Below are 18,674 nucleotides of genomic sequence, written 5' to 3' on the forward strand. Positions count from 1 at the left end.
AGGTTTTGCAAAGTTTATTCTGTTATGGAGGGCATTCTCTGAAGAAAAAAGATATATAGAAAAGAGTCTAGTGAATGTTCACTTAAAAACAATATTGCATTAGTCCTTAAGACTAATTAATCCAATTGGAAACTGGGCAATTAAAAAAATGAGCTTAAATTATTGCACTTGCCTTTCCAATGTGCTTGGATTTACAGGAGCACTTTTCATTTAGAAAAAGAAAAAAAATGTTGTCTTCTTTATTTTTTGGAGAAAGAGGCAAAAGAGAAAAGAATACTTCCTATATATAAAAATTTTCAATTTTCCTGAGGAAAAACAGGAAAATATTTATACTAATTCTCTGGTAATTTAATGCTGCTGTTATTAGTCTTCCCTTGATGAAGAATTTCTTCAGGTTGGCTGTTGGAATTAAGTCAATGGGGTTCTGTTCTTATGTCAATCGCTTACTTTAAACACACTAAATAATAAAAGACAAAGATAAGAAGCAAAATTTTAAGCTCTCTGGGAGCCTAGAAGATGCTGATGTATGCATTTCCCTCTCCAATCAACCAGCTCTGCTCATGAGCTGAGGAAGGAGCCAGAGTCCCACCTCCTTTGGCTTGGTCTCTCCCACACCTCACACACCCCTCTGTGCAGAGGTTGCTTATCTCTGGTTATTTTCCCTGCTGTTGTTAACTCTGCCGGGTCCACTCACTATCTATTCCTAACAGATTATAGCTGTAGCTTCAGAAAATCATTTTTAGTCAGTTCTTTTAATAATTAATCCCAATGTTCATCCTTAAAATATGCAATGAAGAGAAACCACACACATGGGGCGACATTTACCTGCCAAAAACCAAATACTGCAGCAGATTACCCCGCTCACCCCCAACCCACCGGTTTTGAGAATGATGGTAAAATTCACCACATCTGAGCTCTCACATCTGGGCAAAATTATGTTTTCCTAAAGGTATCTGACTTGTAGAGTTTGCATATTCTCATGTGTGCTTCTGGGGCTGGGGGAAGCCTTTACAGAACAATCAACACCACCCTCTGATTTGTTCTGTATTAGTTATATTTTGATTTTTCAGCAATCTAACTTTTGTCTTTCTTTTGTTCTTTGGAGCTGCTCCCAGCAGCCATACATCTGGTTTGGAAACAGAAGTATTTTGACACTGTAATCTGTTCCTGCAGGGATGTGACAAATACCTTTACGATATACAGGATGGTCACTTGTGACAAATACCTTTACGATATACAGGATGGTCACTTGTGCATCACATATACAATAATTATACATACAACATATGCCTGCTAAGTGCACTGTCATACACTACACTGTTCAAGCATGTTACAGTAGTAAGAACTGACCTAATTTCCAAGCTACTCACATAAAATCAGATGGTTATATCAAATGTTAATACACTGTTAGAATAAACACATTTTATTTGGCTGTATATTAATTTCAAAGCCAAACTATCAAATATTAAGATGAAATGAGATAAATAGTGTAATGAGTCTGACATTTTATAAAATAAAACCTACAGGGAAATTACTACATTGTTTAAAATTTCATTGTACTATCCAATTAATTTAGATGTTCCAATAAAAAAGAAGACTTTTCAGCTTAATGTAACCTTTTTTCATCAAAAAGTTGATTCAAGATATTTTGTTTTCCAGCTAGAAATGCCTCTAAAACAGCTTCAGTGGGGTGTGCAGTAGTAGTGGTACTCTGCATGCTGTGATTAAGAGCCCTCCACAGTATATAATCCCAAATAATTTTTTCAAACAGAAAATAATTATTTCCTAGGAAGGTACATTTAAAAACACTTTCAAAAGCACTATTAAAACTCTAACACTTGGTTTAAACAAATAAAAAAACAGGTAGTTTCACTGATGCTGTCTGCACTGCCAGTCTTTAACTGACCTTATTCCCATGTACAGCTTTCAGCAAGCCAAGATAATTTTTTTCCACTGACATATTGCTCCACTTACAAGTTGGTCTGAGTAGTACTGGACCTTCAGGTATTTCTTAGGGACTACATAACCCAAAGAACAGATAGCAGAGGACTGCTCACAAAGGAACACGCCTTAGAAACAGGCACCTTCTTCATCCCTAGAAGTTCACATCTTGATTTTTTTAAGATAAGGCAAATAGCAGCACAGATATCCATCATCCCTCTTTTCCTTTTTACCCCTCTTACAGACCTTTCTCGAGAGCCAAACATGCTGAACAGAGTACCGACAAACAATATTGGTATCTTCAGGTGCTCACAAGGGGTTTCAAAGGTAGCAGGGAAGGTAATTAATACTAAAGTTGGGACTATTTCTGAGTCAACTTTCCAGCAACAGCCTCTGCAGTCCTGCAGACAGGTGCTGAGCGGCAGACACCAGTTCCCGAACGCAAAGAGGGCTCTCGCCGTACCTTAAGGAGCCTGACCGAGGGGAGGAAGGCGGCATGGCACAGCTTCCGGATGGTCCAGTTGAGTGGCCGGGGAGCATCGGTCTGATTCATGACTGTCCACAAATCCCACCGGGAGATCAATCGCAGACCTGACAGCGCCTACCGCGGAATCCGCCCTCCGGGGCGCGGGCATCCCACGATGGGCGCGTCCCGCCCGGGCCCGCGGTGCCGCAGGGCAGAGACTGGGCTTGACTGAACTGAGCTGGGCTGGGCTGGGCTGGGCTGAGCTGGGCTGGGCTGGGCTGGGCAAGGCTGGGCGAGTGGGGGGGCAGCGGCAGCCACCGAGCCTCCTTCCTCCAGCAGCAGCCTCCTGAGCGGGGACGGCAGTGCTCATGCATGCCAAATGCGGCTGGAAGGGTGGAGGCGATCCGCCCGTGGCTCTGGGCAAGCTGCCCCGGTGAGCGGAGAGGGGCAGCCCGTAAGAAAACCGGGATGTGGCGCTATCGGCCACGCTCCCTCCCGCCCGCCTCCGGGAGAAGCAAGGTTAGTCAGGCTCAGCCGAGCCTCCCGCCTCGCTCATGCGCTTCCCCGGGCCAAAAGCAGGGCAGAAGGAATTGAATTTAAATAAAGCAAGGGAGGGGTACCTGCACTTTCTTTCCCAAAGCGCTGCGAGGAGAGGGAAACCGGCGTGAGGGGAGGAGGGGCCAACACTCAGACAACAGACTGACAGAGGGAAAATAAATTCACGCTTGATTTACTGATACAATGGACCTAGAAAGCATTTCATTAATCTGGCATAATCAGTGCACTAGCAGCAAGTGGCAGGAGTTAGAAGCTGTACTATAAGAGCACGAGTGCTAACATGCGCATCCTGGACAAAAAAAAACCCAACAAACAAAAAACCAGAAAAAACCAAGACAAAATTCAGCTCATTTTAATATTGTATGCACTAAATAATTCTTTCAGAGACATGCAAACAACATGAAGTAATATTGCTGGAGCAATTCAAGTATAGAAAAACATATTTCCATTTTGGGCACTAAATGGCCCTCCCAGATAATGAAGATATTCTTAATGGCAGCTCTCCAGCTAAAGAAGAGATACCCTTTTCCCCACTATTTTTCTTATAGGATGAAGATTACACAAAGGAAGAGTTAGAAATTATAAAAGAAAGCCTATAAAGCAATGGTGATTTTTCCTTTTGCTAGTAATTACCAGTTTTTACTCAGATTATGGACAGAAACAGCTGCTTCTCAGTAAAGTTTAAGTCCCTCATAACTCAGGTTGGAAAATGCACTTTCAATTTACTTGGCTAGTTTCATTGATCTGCCATTTTCACATTTCCTTTTAACCTTAATGGACATATTTTTCCCCTCTATAATTAATTCTTAGTATCGTGTCTACATTCATCAGCAAAAGCTGAATAATTCTCCAAATGAGGGTAAAGAGATCAAGGCTACTGTTTCTCTGGAACTTATGCATGCCAGCCAGCTCCTCTTCACTGCACCCTCTCAAGAACATAATGCAAAACTGATTATGCACCAGAAAAGCCACCTATTCCACCCCACTGTACATGGTAAAATTATAGAACTTCAAAGGTGCAGGGATTAAACCATGAGTTTTTTGTGGAAAAGAAAGGGTAGGACACCAGGGGACATTACTTTGTGGCAAATTTTGTGCAGATGAATTTCTGGTTATGGTGGAGCAACTAGTTTAAATTATACATATTTAAACACCTCTTGCTTGAGCTCTTAATGTATTTGTTTCATGAAAGGTGGAAAAAACCCTTGCTATTGATAGTGAAATGGAACTTGAGTAAGTAAGTATAATTAGCTGAAACTTCTTTTCCAAGCTTCTATAAATGAGGCAAAATTAAATAGGTAGAAAAAAAAATTGACTTAAAAGAGCATACACCTTAAAAGATGTACAGCATATTAACTTTGCTCAGTTATAAAGGTAATCATATCCAGTGATTAAGCTTTTGGAGTTCATAGTTAAAAGAAAGCAAAAGACTCAAATCAGAAACAAGAACTCACAACTCCCAAGACCATGGCTTTCCCCTATCCCACACCCTCTCAAGACATACTGATAGGTTTTTTTACCCTTGAAGATCAGGAAAGTTTCTTGGAAAGGTACCAAACTCAGCATTACCTTGAGCTTTTCCCACCCATTTTGCATTAAGCATCTGTAATAAAACAAAATATGCTAGGGACGTGTACTAGGGACAATGAAGACAGAGTAATCATAGCATGCTGCCCTTCTTTACAATGAGTAGAGTAATAATTCTCTGAAGATGCTAGAGAGATGAAGACAATGAAGAAACATAACAGATAGCTTTAATAAACTAAAAATAGTGAGCGCAATGTGTCTTCTAGCTTGCACAGAGCTTCCTGTCTCTGAGATGAGCTCTATCATTGCTGCCTTCTGCAAACAGTACCTTAGGGACGAGAGTTGTTTTCTAGTGCAACATTTAATACACACCAACCTTTTATCACAGGCCTGATTTCCATGGCCTTGTGCCTTGCCTAGTCATCTGTATTGGCAGAAAGTGAGTGCAAGAATATGAACTTTTTTCAGTCACAGTGAGGAAACTGGTGGAGAGGACATTATCATGACATGGGTAGATCATTTAAACACTTTTAATTTTATTTTTAATGAATATTTCTTACCTATAAGTAATACTGTTGTGATTTTGAGGCTATTGAGTGTAAATTTGAGGAAACTGAAGCAAAGAGTTTTCTTTGTATTCCCAGCAGCCTCCATCAGTTTTTGGTAAGCATAAATGGTGAAGGCTTGGGAAGTAAAGAAGAAAATTCTGAAAAGTTTTCTTTTCAGACATTCTGACAACAATGGTTAAAAATATAGTGAAAAATTAGGGATATGATGGTTTTTTATGTGGTTTGGGGGGCTTGCCAACTCAGTGAAAAAGTCAGAGTTGAAATCTCTTACCCTTTTCCTGTCAGAAAAAGCAAGTGCTCAGCTCAGCTCTTCTACGATCTGAGGCCTATTAGGCGATGCAAAGATGTAGCAATCCCACTAGAATTTAGGTTCCTACTTTGTTAGATTTAAAAGATGGAGCTACCACTTTCATATTTAAACTTTGTCCTGGAAGTATGATCTCTGCACGGTCAGTATTCATATCTAGTTCTTTGTCTCTTGTGAAGGAGCATCTTAGGTACCACAGAAAGGCATACCAAATAGAAGATAAGTTCTATTGCTTCCTGCAATACAGAGATATTGCAGATTTTTCTAAAACCTATTGTTAATGGAAAGCATTTTTGACTACTTCTTTTTGGATTACTGCAATCTAATGTGATAATAATTCTACACTTGGAAAGCTCTGATATGGTAAAATTTGACACCTCTGGGAATGCTACAGAACAGAAAATGGCTGAGAAACTCATTAACATCCAGACCTCTCTGAGCACATTAGCAACGTCCAACATTTTCAACCTGAGAGCAAACATTAAACAAGATATCATAAGCAAACCCAGCCACTGTTCTCCTATCCTGTCCAAGTAACAATAAGAGATTCAGTGTAAATGAAAGGCAGAAGGGGCTGGACTAGAGAGATATAGGAAACTAGAGAGATATATTGGCCATCAGGGTAGAAAACAACCTCTTCTGCGTGGCCATTGCCTAATGTGAGAAATATCAGGCAGAAGAGTTTTCCCATGATATCACACCTGTTCTTCCCATGTACCTCATGGAATAGAATTATAAAATCATAGAGTTATAGAACAGTTTGGGTTGGAAAGGACCTTTAAAGGTCATCTAGTGTAACACCCCTGCAATGAGCAGGGACATCTTCGAGTAGCTCAGATTGCTCAGAGCTCTGTCCAACTTGACCTTGAATGTTTCCAAAGATGAGGCATCTACCACCTCTCTGGGCACTCAATATTTTACCACCCTAATTGCAAAAAACTTCTTCCTTATGTCTTACGTAAACCAACCTCCTTCAGTTTAAAACCACTGCCCCTTGTCCTATCACAACAGGCACTGATAAAATGTCTGTTTCTAGCTTTGTTATAGGCCACCTTCAGCTACTGGGAGGCCACTATAAGACCTCCCTGAAGCCTTCTCTTCTCCAGGTGGAACAGCCCCAACTCTCTTTGCTCCTCCTCATAGGAATGGTGCTCCAGCCTTCTGATCATCTTTGTGGCCCTTCTCTGTACTGAGGACCCTAGGACTAAATAGAGTACTGTGGAGTCACAACAGAGCAGAGCAGAGCAGATGGGCAGAGTCACCTCCCTTGACCTGCTGACCACACTGCTTTTGATGCAGCTTGGGATACTATAGGCTTTCTGGGCTGTGAATGCACAAATTGCTGATTCATGTCCAGCCTCTCATCCACCAGCACCCCCAAGTCCTTCTCAACAGGGCTGCTCTCACTCCATTCATCCTGTAACTTGTATGCATACTGGAGTTTGCCCAAACTCAGGTGTAGGACCTTGAACTTAGCCTTGTGAAACCTCATGGACTTCCTGTGGGCCCACTTCTCAAACTCGTGCAGGTCCCTCTGGATGGCATCCTTCATGTGTCAACCACATCACTCAGTTTGGTGGTGTCTGCAAACTTGCTGGGGGTGCACTCGATCCCACTGTCCATGTCACTGTTGAAGATGACAGTACTGGTCCCAGTAAGTGCCTTTGAGGGACAACTATTGCCACCAGCGTCCATCAGAAAATTGGCTACTACCCTCTGGCTTTGACCATCCAGAAAATTCCTCATCCACTGAACAATCCACCCATCAAATCCATATCTCTCAAATTTAGAGAGAAAGATGTTGTGGGGGACCATGTCAAAGGCCTAAATACAACGTCTGTGAGAAGAAAGACAGATCTTCACAATGTAGATAGAGAGCCACATTGCCAAGGCATGCCAAGGAGTTGCCAAGGAGAACATTTCCTTCTTTCCCAAGGGCTTGCACTGCCCAATGGGAGAGTACATACCAAAAAAACTGGAACTACCCTTGCGCCCCTTTACTTGCAGTGCTCATCACGGGACTACTACATCAGCATATCTGTATGCTGATGCAGATGTGTAAGTTCTTCATAACACACTTTGGTCATCTCCTAGGTTTGCAGAGGAAATGGCAGGATGGCAATAGAAAAAGAGGTAATTCAGAAGCTTTTATGTAAAAGTCAGAGCTAACAAATCCTTCCACAGGTATAGTCAAGAAGCATCAGTTACCTTAGTATCCAGCCCCTTTGCAGGTCTGTAAACTAAACACTGTTGAAGAGTACATCAATAAACAGAAGGCTACATTTATAACAGCAATAGTGTTTTTTTCAACACACTCATATTTCAATTTATTTATGTTCATTTCATGTGATTTCTTGCAAAAAACAGAGAATAGAAAGATAAGTATATGTTATAAAGTTTGGATGAACTATATTTAATTTTATGCCTGCCATAACATCTTAATAGACCCAAATTTTATTGAAGCTTAACTCGATAGGTAATTAAATTATAAAACTAATCCACTGCTCTCACATCTTTTCTATTCACTGCATGCCTGAGGTAGTTTTTCTGCTGTTATCTTTGCTAAGGTATTTCACAGGTCTTCTGCCACATGCTCATAATTCCCTCTTCCCCAGACACAGACACAAATACTAATATAATGTAATGTATAAATACTTATAAAATGTTAATCAAATAATTTCTCATAGATGGAAATGATTCTATAGACCATTTCAAGCACATATATAAACAGTATTGTATGTAGCTATAAGTTATATCTTTTGGCAACTGAGCAAAAAGTCAGAATTAAGGGTATTCTTTCTTTACCCTAAGTTTTATAGGTGTGTGTGGCAGTTCGAGCCACATTAGGAATCCAGAATCCAATTTCCAGGTTTCCCCTCACCCCTTCCCACAATTTTTCCCAACACTGGAGAGAAACTTTCAGGTGAGGCTTCTATAGGGGAAGGGGGAAGTATATACATTTATTTACACAAATAAATACTATACAAACTAAAAGCAGCTATATATATATATATATTACACTTCTATCAGTCCTTTAAGTCCCTCCGTTTAACTTTAGTCCAGGAGAAGCCTTTTCAGGCTGGGAAGTAACCAGTCTCTCCCTCATGGAAGTGTTCTGGGCCTGAACGCTCCCCCCTCACCAAACTCCAGCTGCTTGTGGAAGTTTTTCCTCCTCACGAAGTCCAAGAAGATAGCTTTGAGTCCTTTCTCCTCAGTCTGCTGTGTGATCTCTCTTTCTCAGTCTCATACCTTGGTTTGTAGGCTGCTGCAGTGTAGTTCAGCTTATCAAGTGTCCTCCAAGTCAGTTTTCAGCTGCCCCCGATCAGCTTCAGCAGGGCAACTCCCGAGCTCTTGGCCCATCTCCAGTTTTGCCTGGGATTCTTCTCCCGAGTGCCGAGCCTCCTCCTCTGGCCCGTCTTTTGGCTCAGCTTCAATGCTGAGCCTCTCCTCCACTTTACAGCTGAGGGAAAGGAAAAGCTCCCCTCCACGACTTAACTGTAGGAAGGAGGGGGAAGAGGGCTTGGCTGCAAAGCCTGCCTCTCTCCTCTTACCTCAGGTGCTGTGAATCTCTTCCTTCACAGCACACACTCTAGATGCTGCCTCTAACTCTGGCCTAGGCAGAGTTGGGGGGCTGCAGGGCTCCCCTCCCCTCCAGAGGGGGGGAAAGAAGGAGCCCAGCCACCCCCTGGCCTTCTCCACCTATACACAGCAGACACCAACAGCAGAACTGCCAACAGGTTCCAGTGCTGTGATTTTGAGCAGAAGCGAACAAGATGAGCAGTGATCGGCTCTCCAGGGAACACTGCCCTGGCACCCAGTCACCTCTGAGCCCCTGAACTCTCAGGGGGGGCCAATTTCAAACTATGACAGTGTGTGATGATTATCTAATATGATCAAGTTATTTTATATGCCTATTACCTTGAGATCAGGTTTACCTGGTCTGCATCTGGCTTTTGCCTGGGGAAGCACCTAGCTGGGATCTCAAGGGTAGCACAGACCCCAGCCCTGCAGAGAACCAGTGGAAGTGGACTTGTGAGAGAGCAGGGGAACTGGGCAGTGCAGGCACACCCAATGCACCCTTATCAGAAGTTTTTTCTAGAGACCTATTTGATTGCTACCAGTTCCAAAATACGTGAGTGGAGAAGTCTGAAAGTCAGGCTATGGACATAGAAAACATAAGTTTGTGCAGACAGGTCACAAGGAGCCCTCGCCATTATTTGGGATTTCATTTCTGCAGCTACAGCAGAAAGTCCTGATAATTTGCACCACTTTACACTCAGTTGTTCTTCAGGTACTCATAAATCTGCCAACCCTTAAGTATTGAATATCTTTGAATTATGTATTTCACTAGACATCCCTCTGTAATAGCAGGTTGAAAGGGATTAAAATACATAGGCATATAATCCTTATATTTGGAACTAGAAATGTCCATGGCTAATTGTTACTTAGATACAAACACTGCGTTTAAAATGCAATCTATCTTAGTTTAAATAGACTTTCAAGTGTAGACAAGCTGCCAGTTCTGTAACCTCTACAACACTGACAGAAATAAGGCTGTCCAAACATGCAGATTTATGTTTACCATAAAAGCTGCTTTCTATCTTAGCCATTATGTTCTTATATGAGCTTTTTAACTTTGTGTAGATGATTTCTCAATTTTGACCTGTGACACCATTTTCTCTATAATTTCTCATTCAGATATCAAATTTATCAAGTTATATTAGTGTAGTGTTTTCTAGTCTTGATTATTTTGCTAAATAAAATGCAGAAAAATATGATGCTTCATGGAAGAGATCAATTCACTCAATCTTCAGCCTTTGAACATTTCAATGAAGACCATACAGAACAACTCTCTTGCACTTCTACATTTCTCTTCACCTGTCTCAGACAGATGCAGCATGCAACATGAGCATCTTTCTCACCTCAACTCATAGTACTTCAGGACTGAAAAGTAGTTTAATATCTTTTGAAAGTAGCAATGACTTACAATAATCTCTAATGTCTTCTGCTATGGGGTTATAAAAAAACCCAAGATAACCAAATCATATTTTACACAGGTACTGCATTTCTGCATGCATCACCCCCACAAGCTTTACCCTCCTCCCGAAGGCAAAGGCCCTACCCTAGAACAGACACCATCTCTGATGATTAAGCCTGCTGAAACCTCCTGGCTCAGATGAGTTGAACACATTTGGTTTTTCATTATTGAAACGCCTACTTTCCTGAGAATTCCCTTCCACTAAATTTTTATGGTTTTCAACATGCATCAGTGCAGACAGCTAATCCTGCACTGCCTTCAGTACTTTCCCCAGCTACTCAGTTAGATGTGTACCAGTGTTCGTATCAGTTTGAAGAACTAATCTGGCCATCAAGTACTTACAATGCAGGGTGTCTGCCAGTAGAAGGTTCAGTAACCAAAACTGAAAACAACACAGTGGGGCACCCTCACAGTTGTGAGGAAACACCCCAGTGGTTGGTGGCCCAGAAGAGAGAAACACAGCAGGCAGCACCACAGAATTGGCTGCAGGAAGATTTTTAAATCAATGTAACACAAACGGGCATAGTGATGGCAAATAACAGCAAAAGTCCTTGGTAAAGAGCTAGAATTAGGCTTATTACACAGGTTCTATGAATTAACTAAATGTATACTTGAACTTTTATTAGGAAATCCTTCCCACAAATTACAGACTCAATGGAAATATAAAGCTTGACTAGAGTTATAAGTATTTTTTTCCACTCACATTTTGAGCAACAATGTCTTCTACCAGGTAATAGAAAGACAACTTACAGAGTTGTTGATCCTCTGCATCACCTGAGCAATATGTGATTTTCCTTTAAAGAATAACACAAGGAATTAAACAAATGGAGAATGGCAAAAGCTGAACAAAGTTGTGCAACAAAAGTGTTCAAAACCACACTTGTGTTCTCAAATACACACAAATGACTGCAGAGGTCTACTTTAAAACACACTTTCAAACTGATAACTTTAATCGGATCTCTTTTCAGCACTTGATTTATTTTTAAAGTCACATACCAAGTCTACATATGTTCTTGTTATATTCTGGTCTCACAAACACCTGCAATTTTACACCTACATTTTCACTTGGACAATTATTAACACATCTGGACAGCAACAAACTCTGGATGGTGTGATATTGGTGTTTTCCATATTGTCGGTTGCAGTTACTATCTATTTGTGTATGGTGGTACACTGGGGAAAAAACAAAGTTTGGGGGCTTTTAAACTGATCACTGATCAGAGCTTTAGGAAAAGTAGTTAATGCCCCACAGAGACATTAATCTGGTTTCCTACTTAGACACAGCAGAGGGGTGACACAAAAAAGTGCCAGATGAGGGCAACATTAAAAAAAGCATCAATTTTATCAAATAGGCTGTAGTCTCAGCTTGCATTTGCCTAACCCCTTCCTGGGAATTATTTTTGTTTGTTTGTTTGTTTGGTTTTTAATCCCTTTTGTTGTTGTTAGAGGACTTGGACCCTTTTCCTGCTCAGATGTAAAGTATAGTTAATTTTCTTACTCAAAAGAAACCATAGGAATTAGAAAAACAGAAACTAATTGTTATTTTTACATTTCCTTACATCTTTTTCACAGTTCATAGATAAATTAAATCAGTTCTTTTGAAAAGTCATCACTCATACTCTAAAAAAATCTGCCCCAAATGTGTTACTTTTGATGGGAATTTTTAAATATTTGTTTGTGAAGCCCATACTAAGTAAATGGAAACAACAGTCCCTTATTTGTGCAGTTTTAAACTCTTAAACCAGACAGCAGAGTGGAACTAGAATATAAAACTGCACTGCAGAAGAAACTATATATTTTTATTTTTTTTGTTAAGTACAACTGTAGCACTACTCGTGACAGACCAACTACTAGTTTATTTAAGTTGCCTATTCTTTTCCCCTTCTCCAAAGAAAATACTCATAACTCTTAGAACAGAACAACAGCGGAGTCCACAGGAACAAGATAACACACAATAAGAAAATGAAAGAGAATTATTTTTCTTTCAAGTGTCACTCAGTTACACAACTGGTCTCTGCAAAAGCCTTTAAGCATGCAGTGTGCTCATGGCTTCTCTATCACTACTACAAAAATCTAGCCACTCATACCAATACTAAATGGAAAAATTTCACTGGCAATATAAAGTTCCTGGAAGGCTTTTCTGGAAGAGCTTTTTTGGCTTACTCAGCAAGTCTTTGTCAGGTTAACATCCTCACTGTAGACTGCTCTGTAATATCCAACAGGCATAGCATAGTAGTTATTTTTAAAGCACTCTGATATTTGAGCCCCATGATTAGTAGAACTTTCCTAATTCTACTAATACTTATGAATCCTTATTAATAAGATTTTCAAATCACAAGCAAAGACAGCACATGGGTATCATATTTTAGGCCCTTCACTACTAGAATCTGAAAATAAATCTGGGAGAAAGCAATATCCTAATGTAATAATCCCATGTTCTATTTTATCAAACAATGGTGATCCTGCCAGCCTTACCAAATGACAGATTCTCTCCAGGGCTGTCTGACTTCACCCTGTCTTTCATGTTTTTAGCACTTCCTCAGTAGGCTGGGTCAGAAATTTTGGCTTTGTGATTTATGGCTTTGTCCTAGAAGGCAAACAAACAGTTGTTTCCTGTTTAGTTGGCACTAGACTTTATTCCTTTATTGTGTTATGTATAAAGTATCTGTTATATTTCGAACTCAAGTCATTAATTATTTTACAGACTTATAGCAAAGACTTTCTGATTATTAATGGAAGAATTAAGGTTCTTAATGAAAGATGGAAAGTATCTATACTATGATTTATGCATCATTTTACTACAGCAGTTAAGCTAATTCAGAGGAGAAAAAAATTAAAAGCTGACTATTGAAGCTGGACAGACATAAGCAAGTTAGAAATTCTTGGGAGAAAAGCCTTCTGGAAAATAATAATGAACATCTGTACAAATATTTGTATGTATATATATACATATATATGTATATATGTATTTATATTTGTATATATATATTTGTGTGTATATATCAACACCTTTGCTAAACACTTTTCAAAGTTATTTGACACCTGATAAAATTTTCCAACAAGTCAGGTCTTGGGAGTATATTTTCATATGTGGAATTCTTAGTAAATTTTTAGTTAATAGTTTATGTGAAAAGAACTGCACAAATGCTAAATGCTATCTGGTTTTCCACCATAGTTCATGCAGCAAGCAGGAGAGATTAACATTTATATACTCCTGGAAAAAAAAAGACTTTTTAGATAATTCATAATATTTTGTGCTTATTCTATGGAAATTGTCTATTTACCCTCTTAAATGGTTTAGGGTTTTGGTTTACTTTATACTAAGACACACACAGTTTTAGACGTCTGAACACACATCTTCTCTATTTTCTGTTCTATAAAAATCTATGTTAAAAACATAATTTGTTTAGTATACTTTTATTTTATTACTTTTAATTACTCTCAGCAATCTATTTTTCCCTTTTTCATTATTTTTCTTCGTTTTTATTACAAGCTTATAAATTTCTAGTTTTTAATGACCAGTAACAAAAAATCATATATGAGGGCATTGCCTCTTGCACTACTGATGTAGCAAAGGGAAGCAAAATGCAACATAAGATACCAGAAGGTATCTCCTGACTTCAAAGTTCTATGAATTATTTAGTTTATCTAGCTACATGTCATACTTATGGTATCCGTTTTAACTGCTGTGAGAGAAAAATGCCAGCTGAATTTTTTTCAGGCCTGAAAGCACTGCTCAACCTTGTGCTAGATAAAAAAATCTAACTATCTAACTGGTGGTAAGCAACATATGGATTCCACTTCAGGCACACTTGGTACAAAGGTGACTCAAACAGGTGAGAGAGAAAGCCCAGGGCTCTCATCAGCCATTTTGACATGCACATAAATCTCAGTGTTAAAAGATATTTTGAGACAATGAAGAGGAAGAAAAAGAAATGTATTTAAGTGCAATCAGAACAACCAATAATGACCTTAGTTATATACTACATCTGTTTTTTTTTAATTCTACTAAAAATAAATTGTCAGACTCATAACATATTTATAAAGAAAGCCTTTTCATGTGTGTATCCATGACAACCTAGATTTATATTTTGAGCTCTAGAAGGTTGTTACAGCACAGCTTACATAAATTACTTGAAAGAATGTAACAAGATGGTTTGCTACTTGAGGTATTTTATTTGGCATAATATATAATATTTTGACTATATTGAAGCATGAGAAAAAAAATGCACTATGCAGTGATTTGAAGCCAGTCTTGTCATAAAGTAAACATGTTTTTAATATAAGGAAAATGTAGAAGTAGATTATGACAAAGAACACTAAAAATTAAAAAAATCCCTGAAGACTTAGTAATTGAATATTAGCATGCCATAGTTAGAAAAGGAAAGAAACATAACAGAAATGTAAAGCATACATTGCCTGAAATAAACAAAACTCCTTGCATTTACACTGGTACGCTGTCTGCTGGGGTTCCATCTGGACTGCATTGGGCACAGGCAATCTATTTTTTTCTCTCTATTACCTAGGGAAAAGGGTCTACTATCACTACATTGAGCACTACTAAAACTGCATTTCTGTTACACATGCTTTCTTTTTGCATTTGACTTGAGAGTCATAGTATATTATTTATATAATAGATTAACATACTAGGCAGTTTCCAAGTACAACATGGAAACAATAAGAACATACTTCATGAGACTTCTCCAAAACAGATATCAGTGACTTCCCTCATATTTTGCTGTCAAATAGATGTATTGTCTATTTTGGAAAGAGACTTTGAGGGAAGAGAGATACGACCATTTCAATAACTGTTCAATATACTGCTCAGAATTCAAGTGAGGTTAACAACTACAGCCTTCATGACCATTTTTCTGAGCAGAGCCTACTGCTTTGGATTGCAAGCTAGGAAAACAAAAACAGCGGACAAGTTCATAACAGAGTGTTTCCTCGAACTCTCTGCTGAGGAAAAAGTTCTTGACATCAGTGATGCAATATTTGGGTGACATATTATCAGGTAGCCTGGCTCTCTGTGGATTCCTTATTTCTACAACCATACTGGGGCTCTGGGGGCTCTTGTCTTGGATCTCCAGTGAAGAATTATCTAGTTGAGGACAACATGATAAGATTAAAATGAAATTCAACACATCCATAAAATGCAACAGCACAAATTTCCTTTGTAAGACCAATACACAGGCTTCAAGGACAGCAACACAGATATCATCTGCACTTTGTGAACTCTTCCAATGACATACCCTGAGATTAGCTCAGTTGATGAGAGTGTGATGCTAAAAATGCCAAGTTGTGGGGTTGAACCCTGAACAGGCCATTCACTTAGAAGTTGGACTTGATGAACCTTGTGGGTCCCTTCCAACTCAGAATATTCTGAGGTTTTGTGACAGAAAAATAATAGAGATTAGGCTAACACTGGAATGGCACAAGTTTTGCCATGTTCCTAAAGCAGATCCATCAAGTGAGAGGGATGTTTACCTTGCAGGTGTCCCCAGCTGGTCAACTGTGGCCTTCTGTGGCCTGTTGTCACCTCTCTCATTGCCCGATGGATGGGAAGTAATAACTCTATGGCTCCTTTTCTTACCTGGAACAATGGTCTGTATGTGCAACATAAGAGTCCAGAGGGTCAAAATCTTTGCTCTTTTTTCCTGGCCATATTAGGGCAACCTAAGGATTAATTTGCTGCATAAGCCAAAGGTAATTTTAGTCACTCATATAAATATTTGTGGTCACAGTTCATGCAATTCAGTAGTACTGTAAGAGCCTTAAGTAGGCAAAGATAGTTCTGTTATGGGAAGGATTTCATACCAAAATATCATTATAAACACGTAAGTGTTTCACTGAAATTGTTTTTCTTGGCACATTACAGTACATTATTTTCTACTGTCTAGTACTAGGTTTTATGTAATGAAATACCGTTTACTGACACAAATCAAAATTTTCCAATTTAACTAATATAGTAAAAACTAATATAGTTTCTTTCCATTGTCCATGAAAAGCAGGAAATGTGCAGTAGAAATAAAATCCCTTAATCAAGAGCCGCCAGCATCTTCTCATGTTACAATTAGGTTCAATATGTAATAGCTCCCATTATATATATAAGAAGGTGCTTGAGTGACTGATTTACCACAAAAAGACATTATATTTTAACCAATGTCTTGGGAATCCTGCACTTCACACGTGTACAAGAAGACAATCTTGAGTCCTATGTCCTGTGCTACCCCAGCGTGACGGGACACCTGTATCTATAAAGAAAAGATCATACTTTCTAAAGAACCTGCATCAAAAAATATATAGAAAGGCCTCACAAAGACCAAATAACCATTTTTGAATTTGTGTTATTAGTCAGACATACTTGTAAATGGTAAGTAAATCTGCAGTGGTAAAAAGGTTACACCCTGCTGTATGTTTGGTAAGCACCCTACTGGACAATTTTAGAACAGCATCATTTAACTTTTATTCTCCCTAATCTAGATGGTAGGTTTATCATAACTAATTAAACAATCTATTGCTCTGACATCCAGTATTTTTCCATGGAAATTATTTTGTGGCCCGTTAAACATATTACTTAACATATGCTCATCAACCAAAAATTGATGTATAATGTTTTTATGCAGATAGCAATAGCTCAAGGGCCATCATGTATAAATACTTATGAGAGTTAAAAGCAAGAACAGATGCCATCCATACAAGTGTGATGCTACATAAAATTCTGTGAAATTTAAATGTATTAATTGAAACTATCAAATAAGCCTATTTGATGTGTTTCCTATGGTGTTGATTAAAGAGAGCCAAGAAATTGTACATTAAGAAGTGGAAAATCAGTGTTTTGTATCAACATTTAGATATTATGAAGTTACAGATGTATCTCTTGTCTACAGTTATCCTCTACATAGCAAATGAAGAGCTTTTTTTTGCACTGTTTCAATAATAAGAAAAAAATTACTTCGAAAGTTATGATTTTTCAAAGACTACTTTGAAATATGGTTCCTATCTAATAGTTCTTATGAGGCAGCCTTGAACAATGCCACATGATAAGGGCTTGACACAATGAAATATAAAATAGAATTAAGTGTTATTAGTACAAATTTCAAAGCCCAGTTTTCTGTGTTGGTGCTGCTTTTCCATGTTCATCCTAGTTACAAAGACCAACTCAGTGAAATTACATCTGGCTCTACTTGAAATGCCACGAAGCAACTCCAATTAAAGAAGGAAAAAGACCTTTTCAAGCATAGCTGTGGGAAAATGAGTTAAAGAGATAACAGCATGAGAATTACCAGGAAAAATACAGTTGTATTCTCTGGATGGAATGTTGTCATCATATACAATGTACCACACACAATGCAACCGAAGATGGACTAAATGAAGGGTGGAGTGGAGACACTGCCTCCAGCCTCTGTAAAAACCCTTGCAGAGGAGGGAGCTCAGTGGTAGTTTCTAGCTGATAATCTGCACAGCAGCTAAAACCAAGGCAGATAAAGGAAGATGACCTTCAATGCTGTTGAATCAGCGGCTGTGTGGAGACCACTTTCTTTGGATGGATGCATGTCCCCATCCCAAGCTCCTGTATCTCAGCTTCTATACGGAGATATCCACTCCCAAGGTACAACCACCCCTCACTAAGATGTATGACTAAAGACACTGAAGCTCTACCTAAATATAAAGAAATAGTATACAGGTAAGTAAATAATGGGGAGAAGTCAGGTGAGAGTCCATTGGATCTCCTGGATCTCCTTGGCTCACAGAAATAGTATATGAGTCCTGGAGCAGTTTACCTCTTGCCTTTTGTCTTTGTAAAACTGTAAGTTCTAAGATAAGACAGAGACAGATATATTCATACAAATGAAACCCTGGTTGTTCTTGTTTTACGAACTAAAATCATGTTTTAGAGGTGGTAGGCTTTATACAAAGTCCATTTGAAGTGTTTTGCATATGAACATTTTTGGGTTTGTTTGGTTTTCAGAAACTCTGGATATTTAAAGAATGTCTTTAGAAAAGCAGGAATGGTAGACTTTTTGACAATGGCACTGTAAATTTATGTTCATACAAGTTTATTATCTGAAAATTAAGAAAGCTTAGCAATTTTTTAAAAGCCCTGATCATGTCATGCCCCATTTCTTTGACTTATCCAGAGGATATGAATGACTGGTTAGCTTTGTACAGCAACTGTATGCCACAAATAAGCAAAGGAAATTAATCCAGTAAACAAATCCTTTTCTGTAGTACATTCTAACTGGGAGGTAGACAGCATGCAGGGAT

The 18,674-nt window shown here is 38.9% G+C and overlaps 1 protein-coding gene across 4 annotated transcripts in view; it reads right to left on the reverse strand.

The window, feature by feature from the left end:
* Window positions 1-18,674, reverse strand: part of TRPM3 (transient receptor potential cation channel subfamily M member 3) — a 406,696-nt gene that overhangs the window by 247,416 nt on the left and 140,606 nt on the right. For 3 of the 4 annotated variants that reach the window (XM_051789304.1, XM_051789307.1, XM_051789303.1), the window contains exon 1: window positions 2,405-2,940. The exons of the other annotated variant lie outside the window; for it this stretch is intronic. In XM_051789304.1, the coding sequence (XP_051645264.1) occupies window positions 2,405-2,494 (90 nt within the window). In that variant the 5' untranslated portion in view covers window positions 2,495-2,940. Of the gene's footprint in view, window positions 1-2,404; window positions 2,941-18,674 lie in introns of those variants that run through there. 4 annotated transcript variants of the gene reach the window in all.

Source organism: Manacus candei, unplaced genomic scaffold (genome assembly GCF_025592945.1).
Source record: "Manacus candei isolate 608988 ecotype Guabito, Panama unplaced genomic scaffold, ASM2559294v1 h1tg000027l, whole genome shotgun sequence".
Lineage (NCBI taxonomy): Eukaryota > Metazoa > Chordata > Aves > Passeriformes > Pipridae > Manacus > Manacus candei.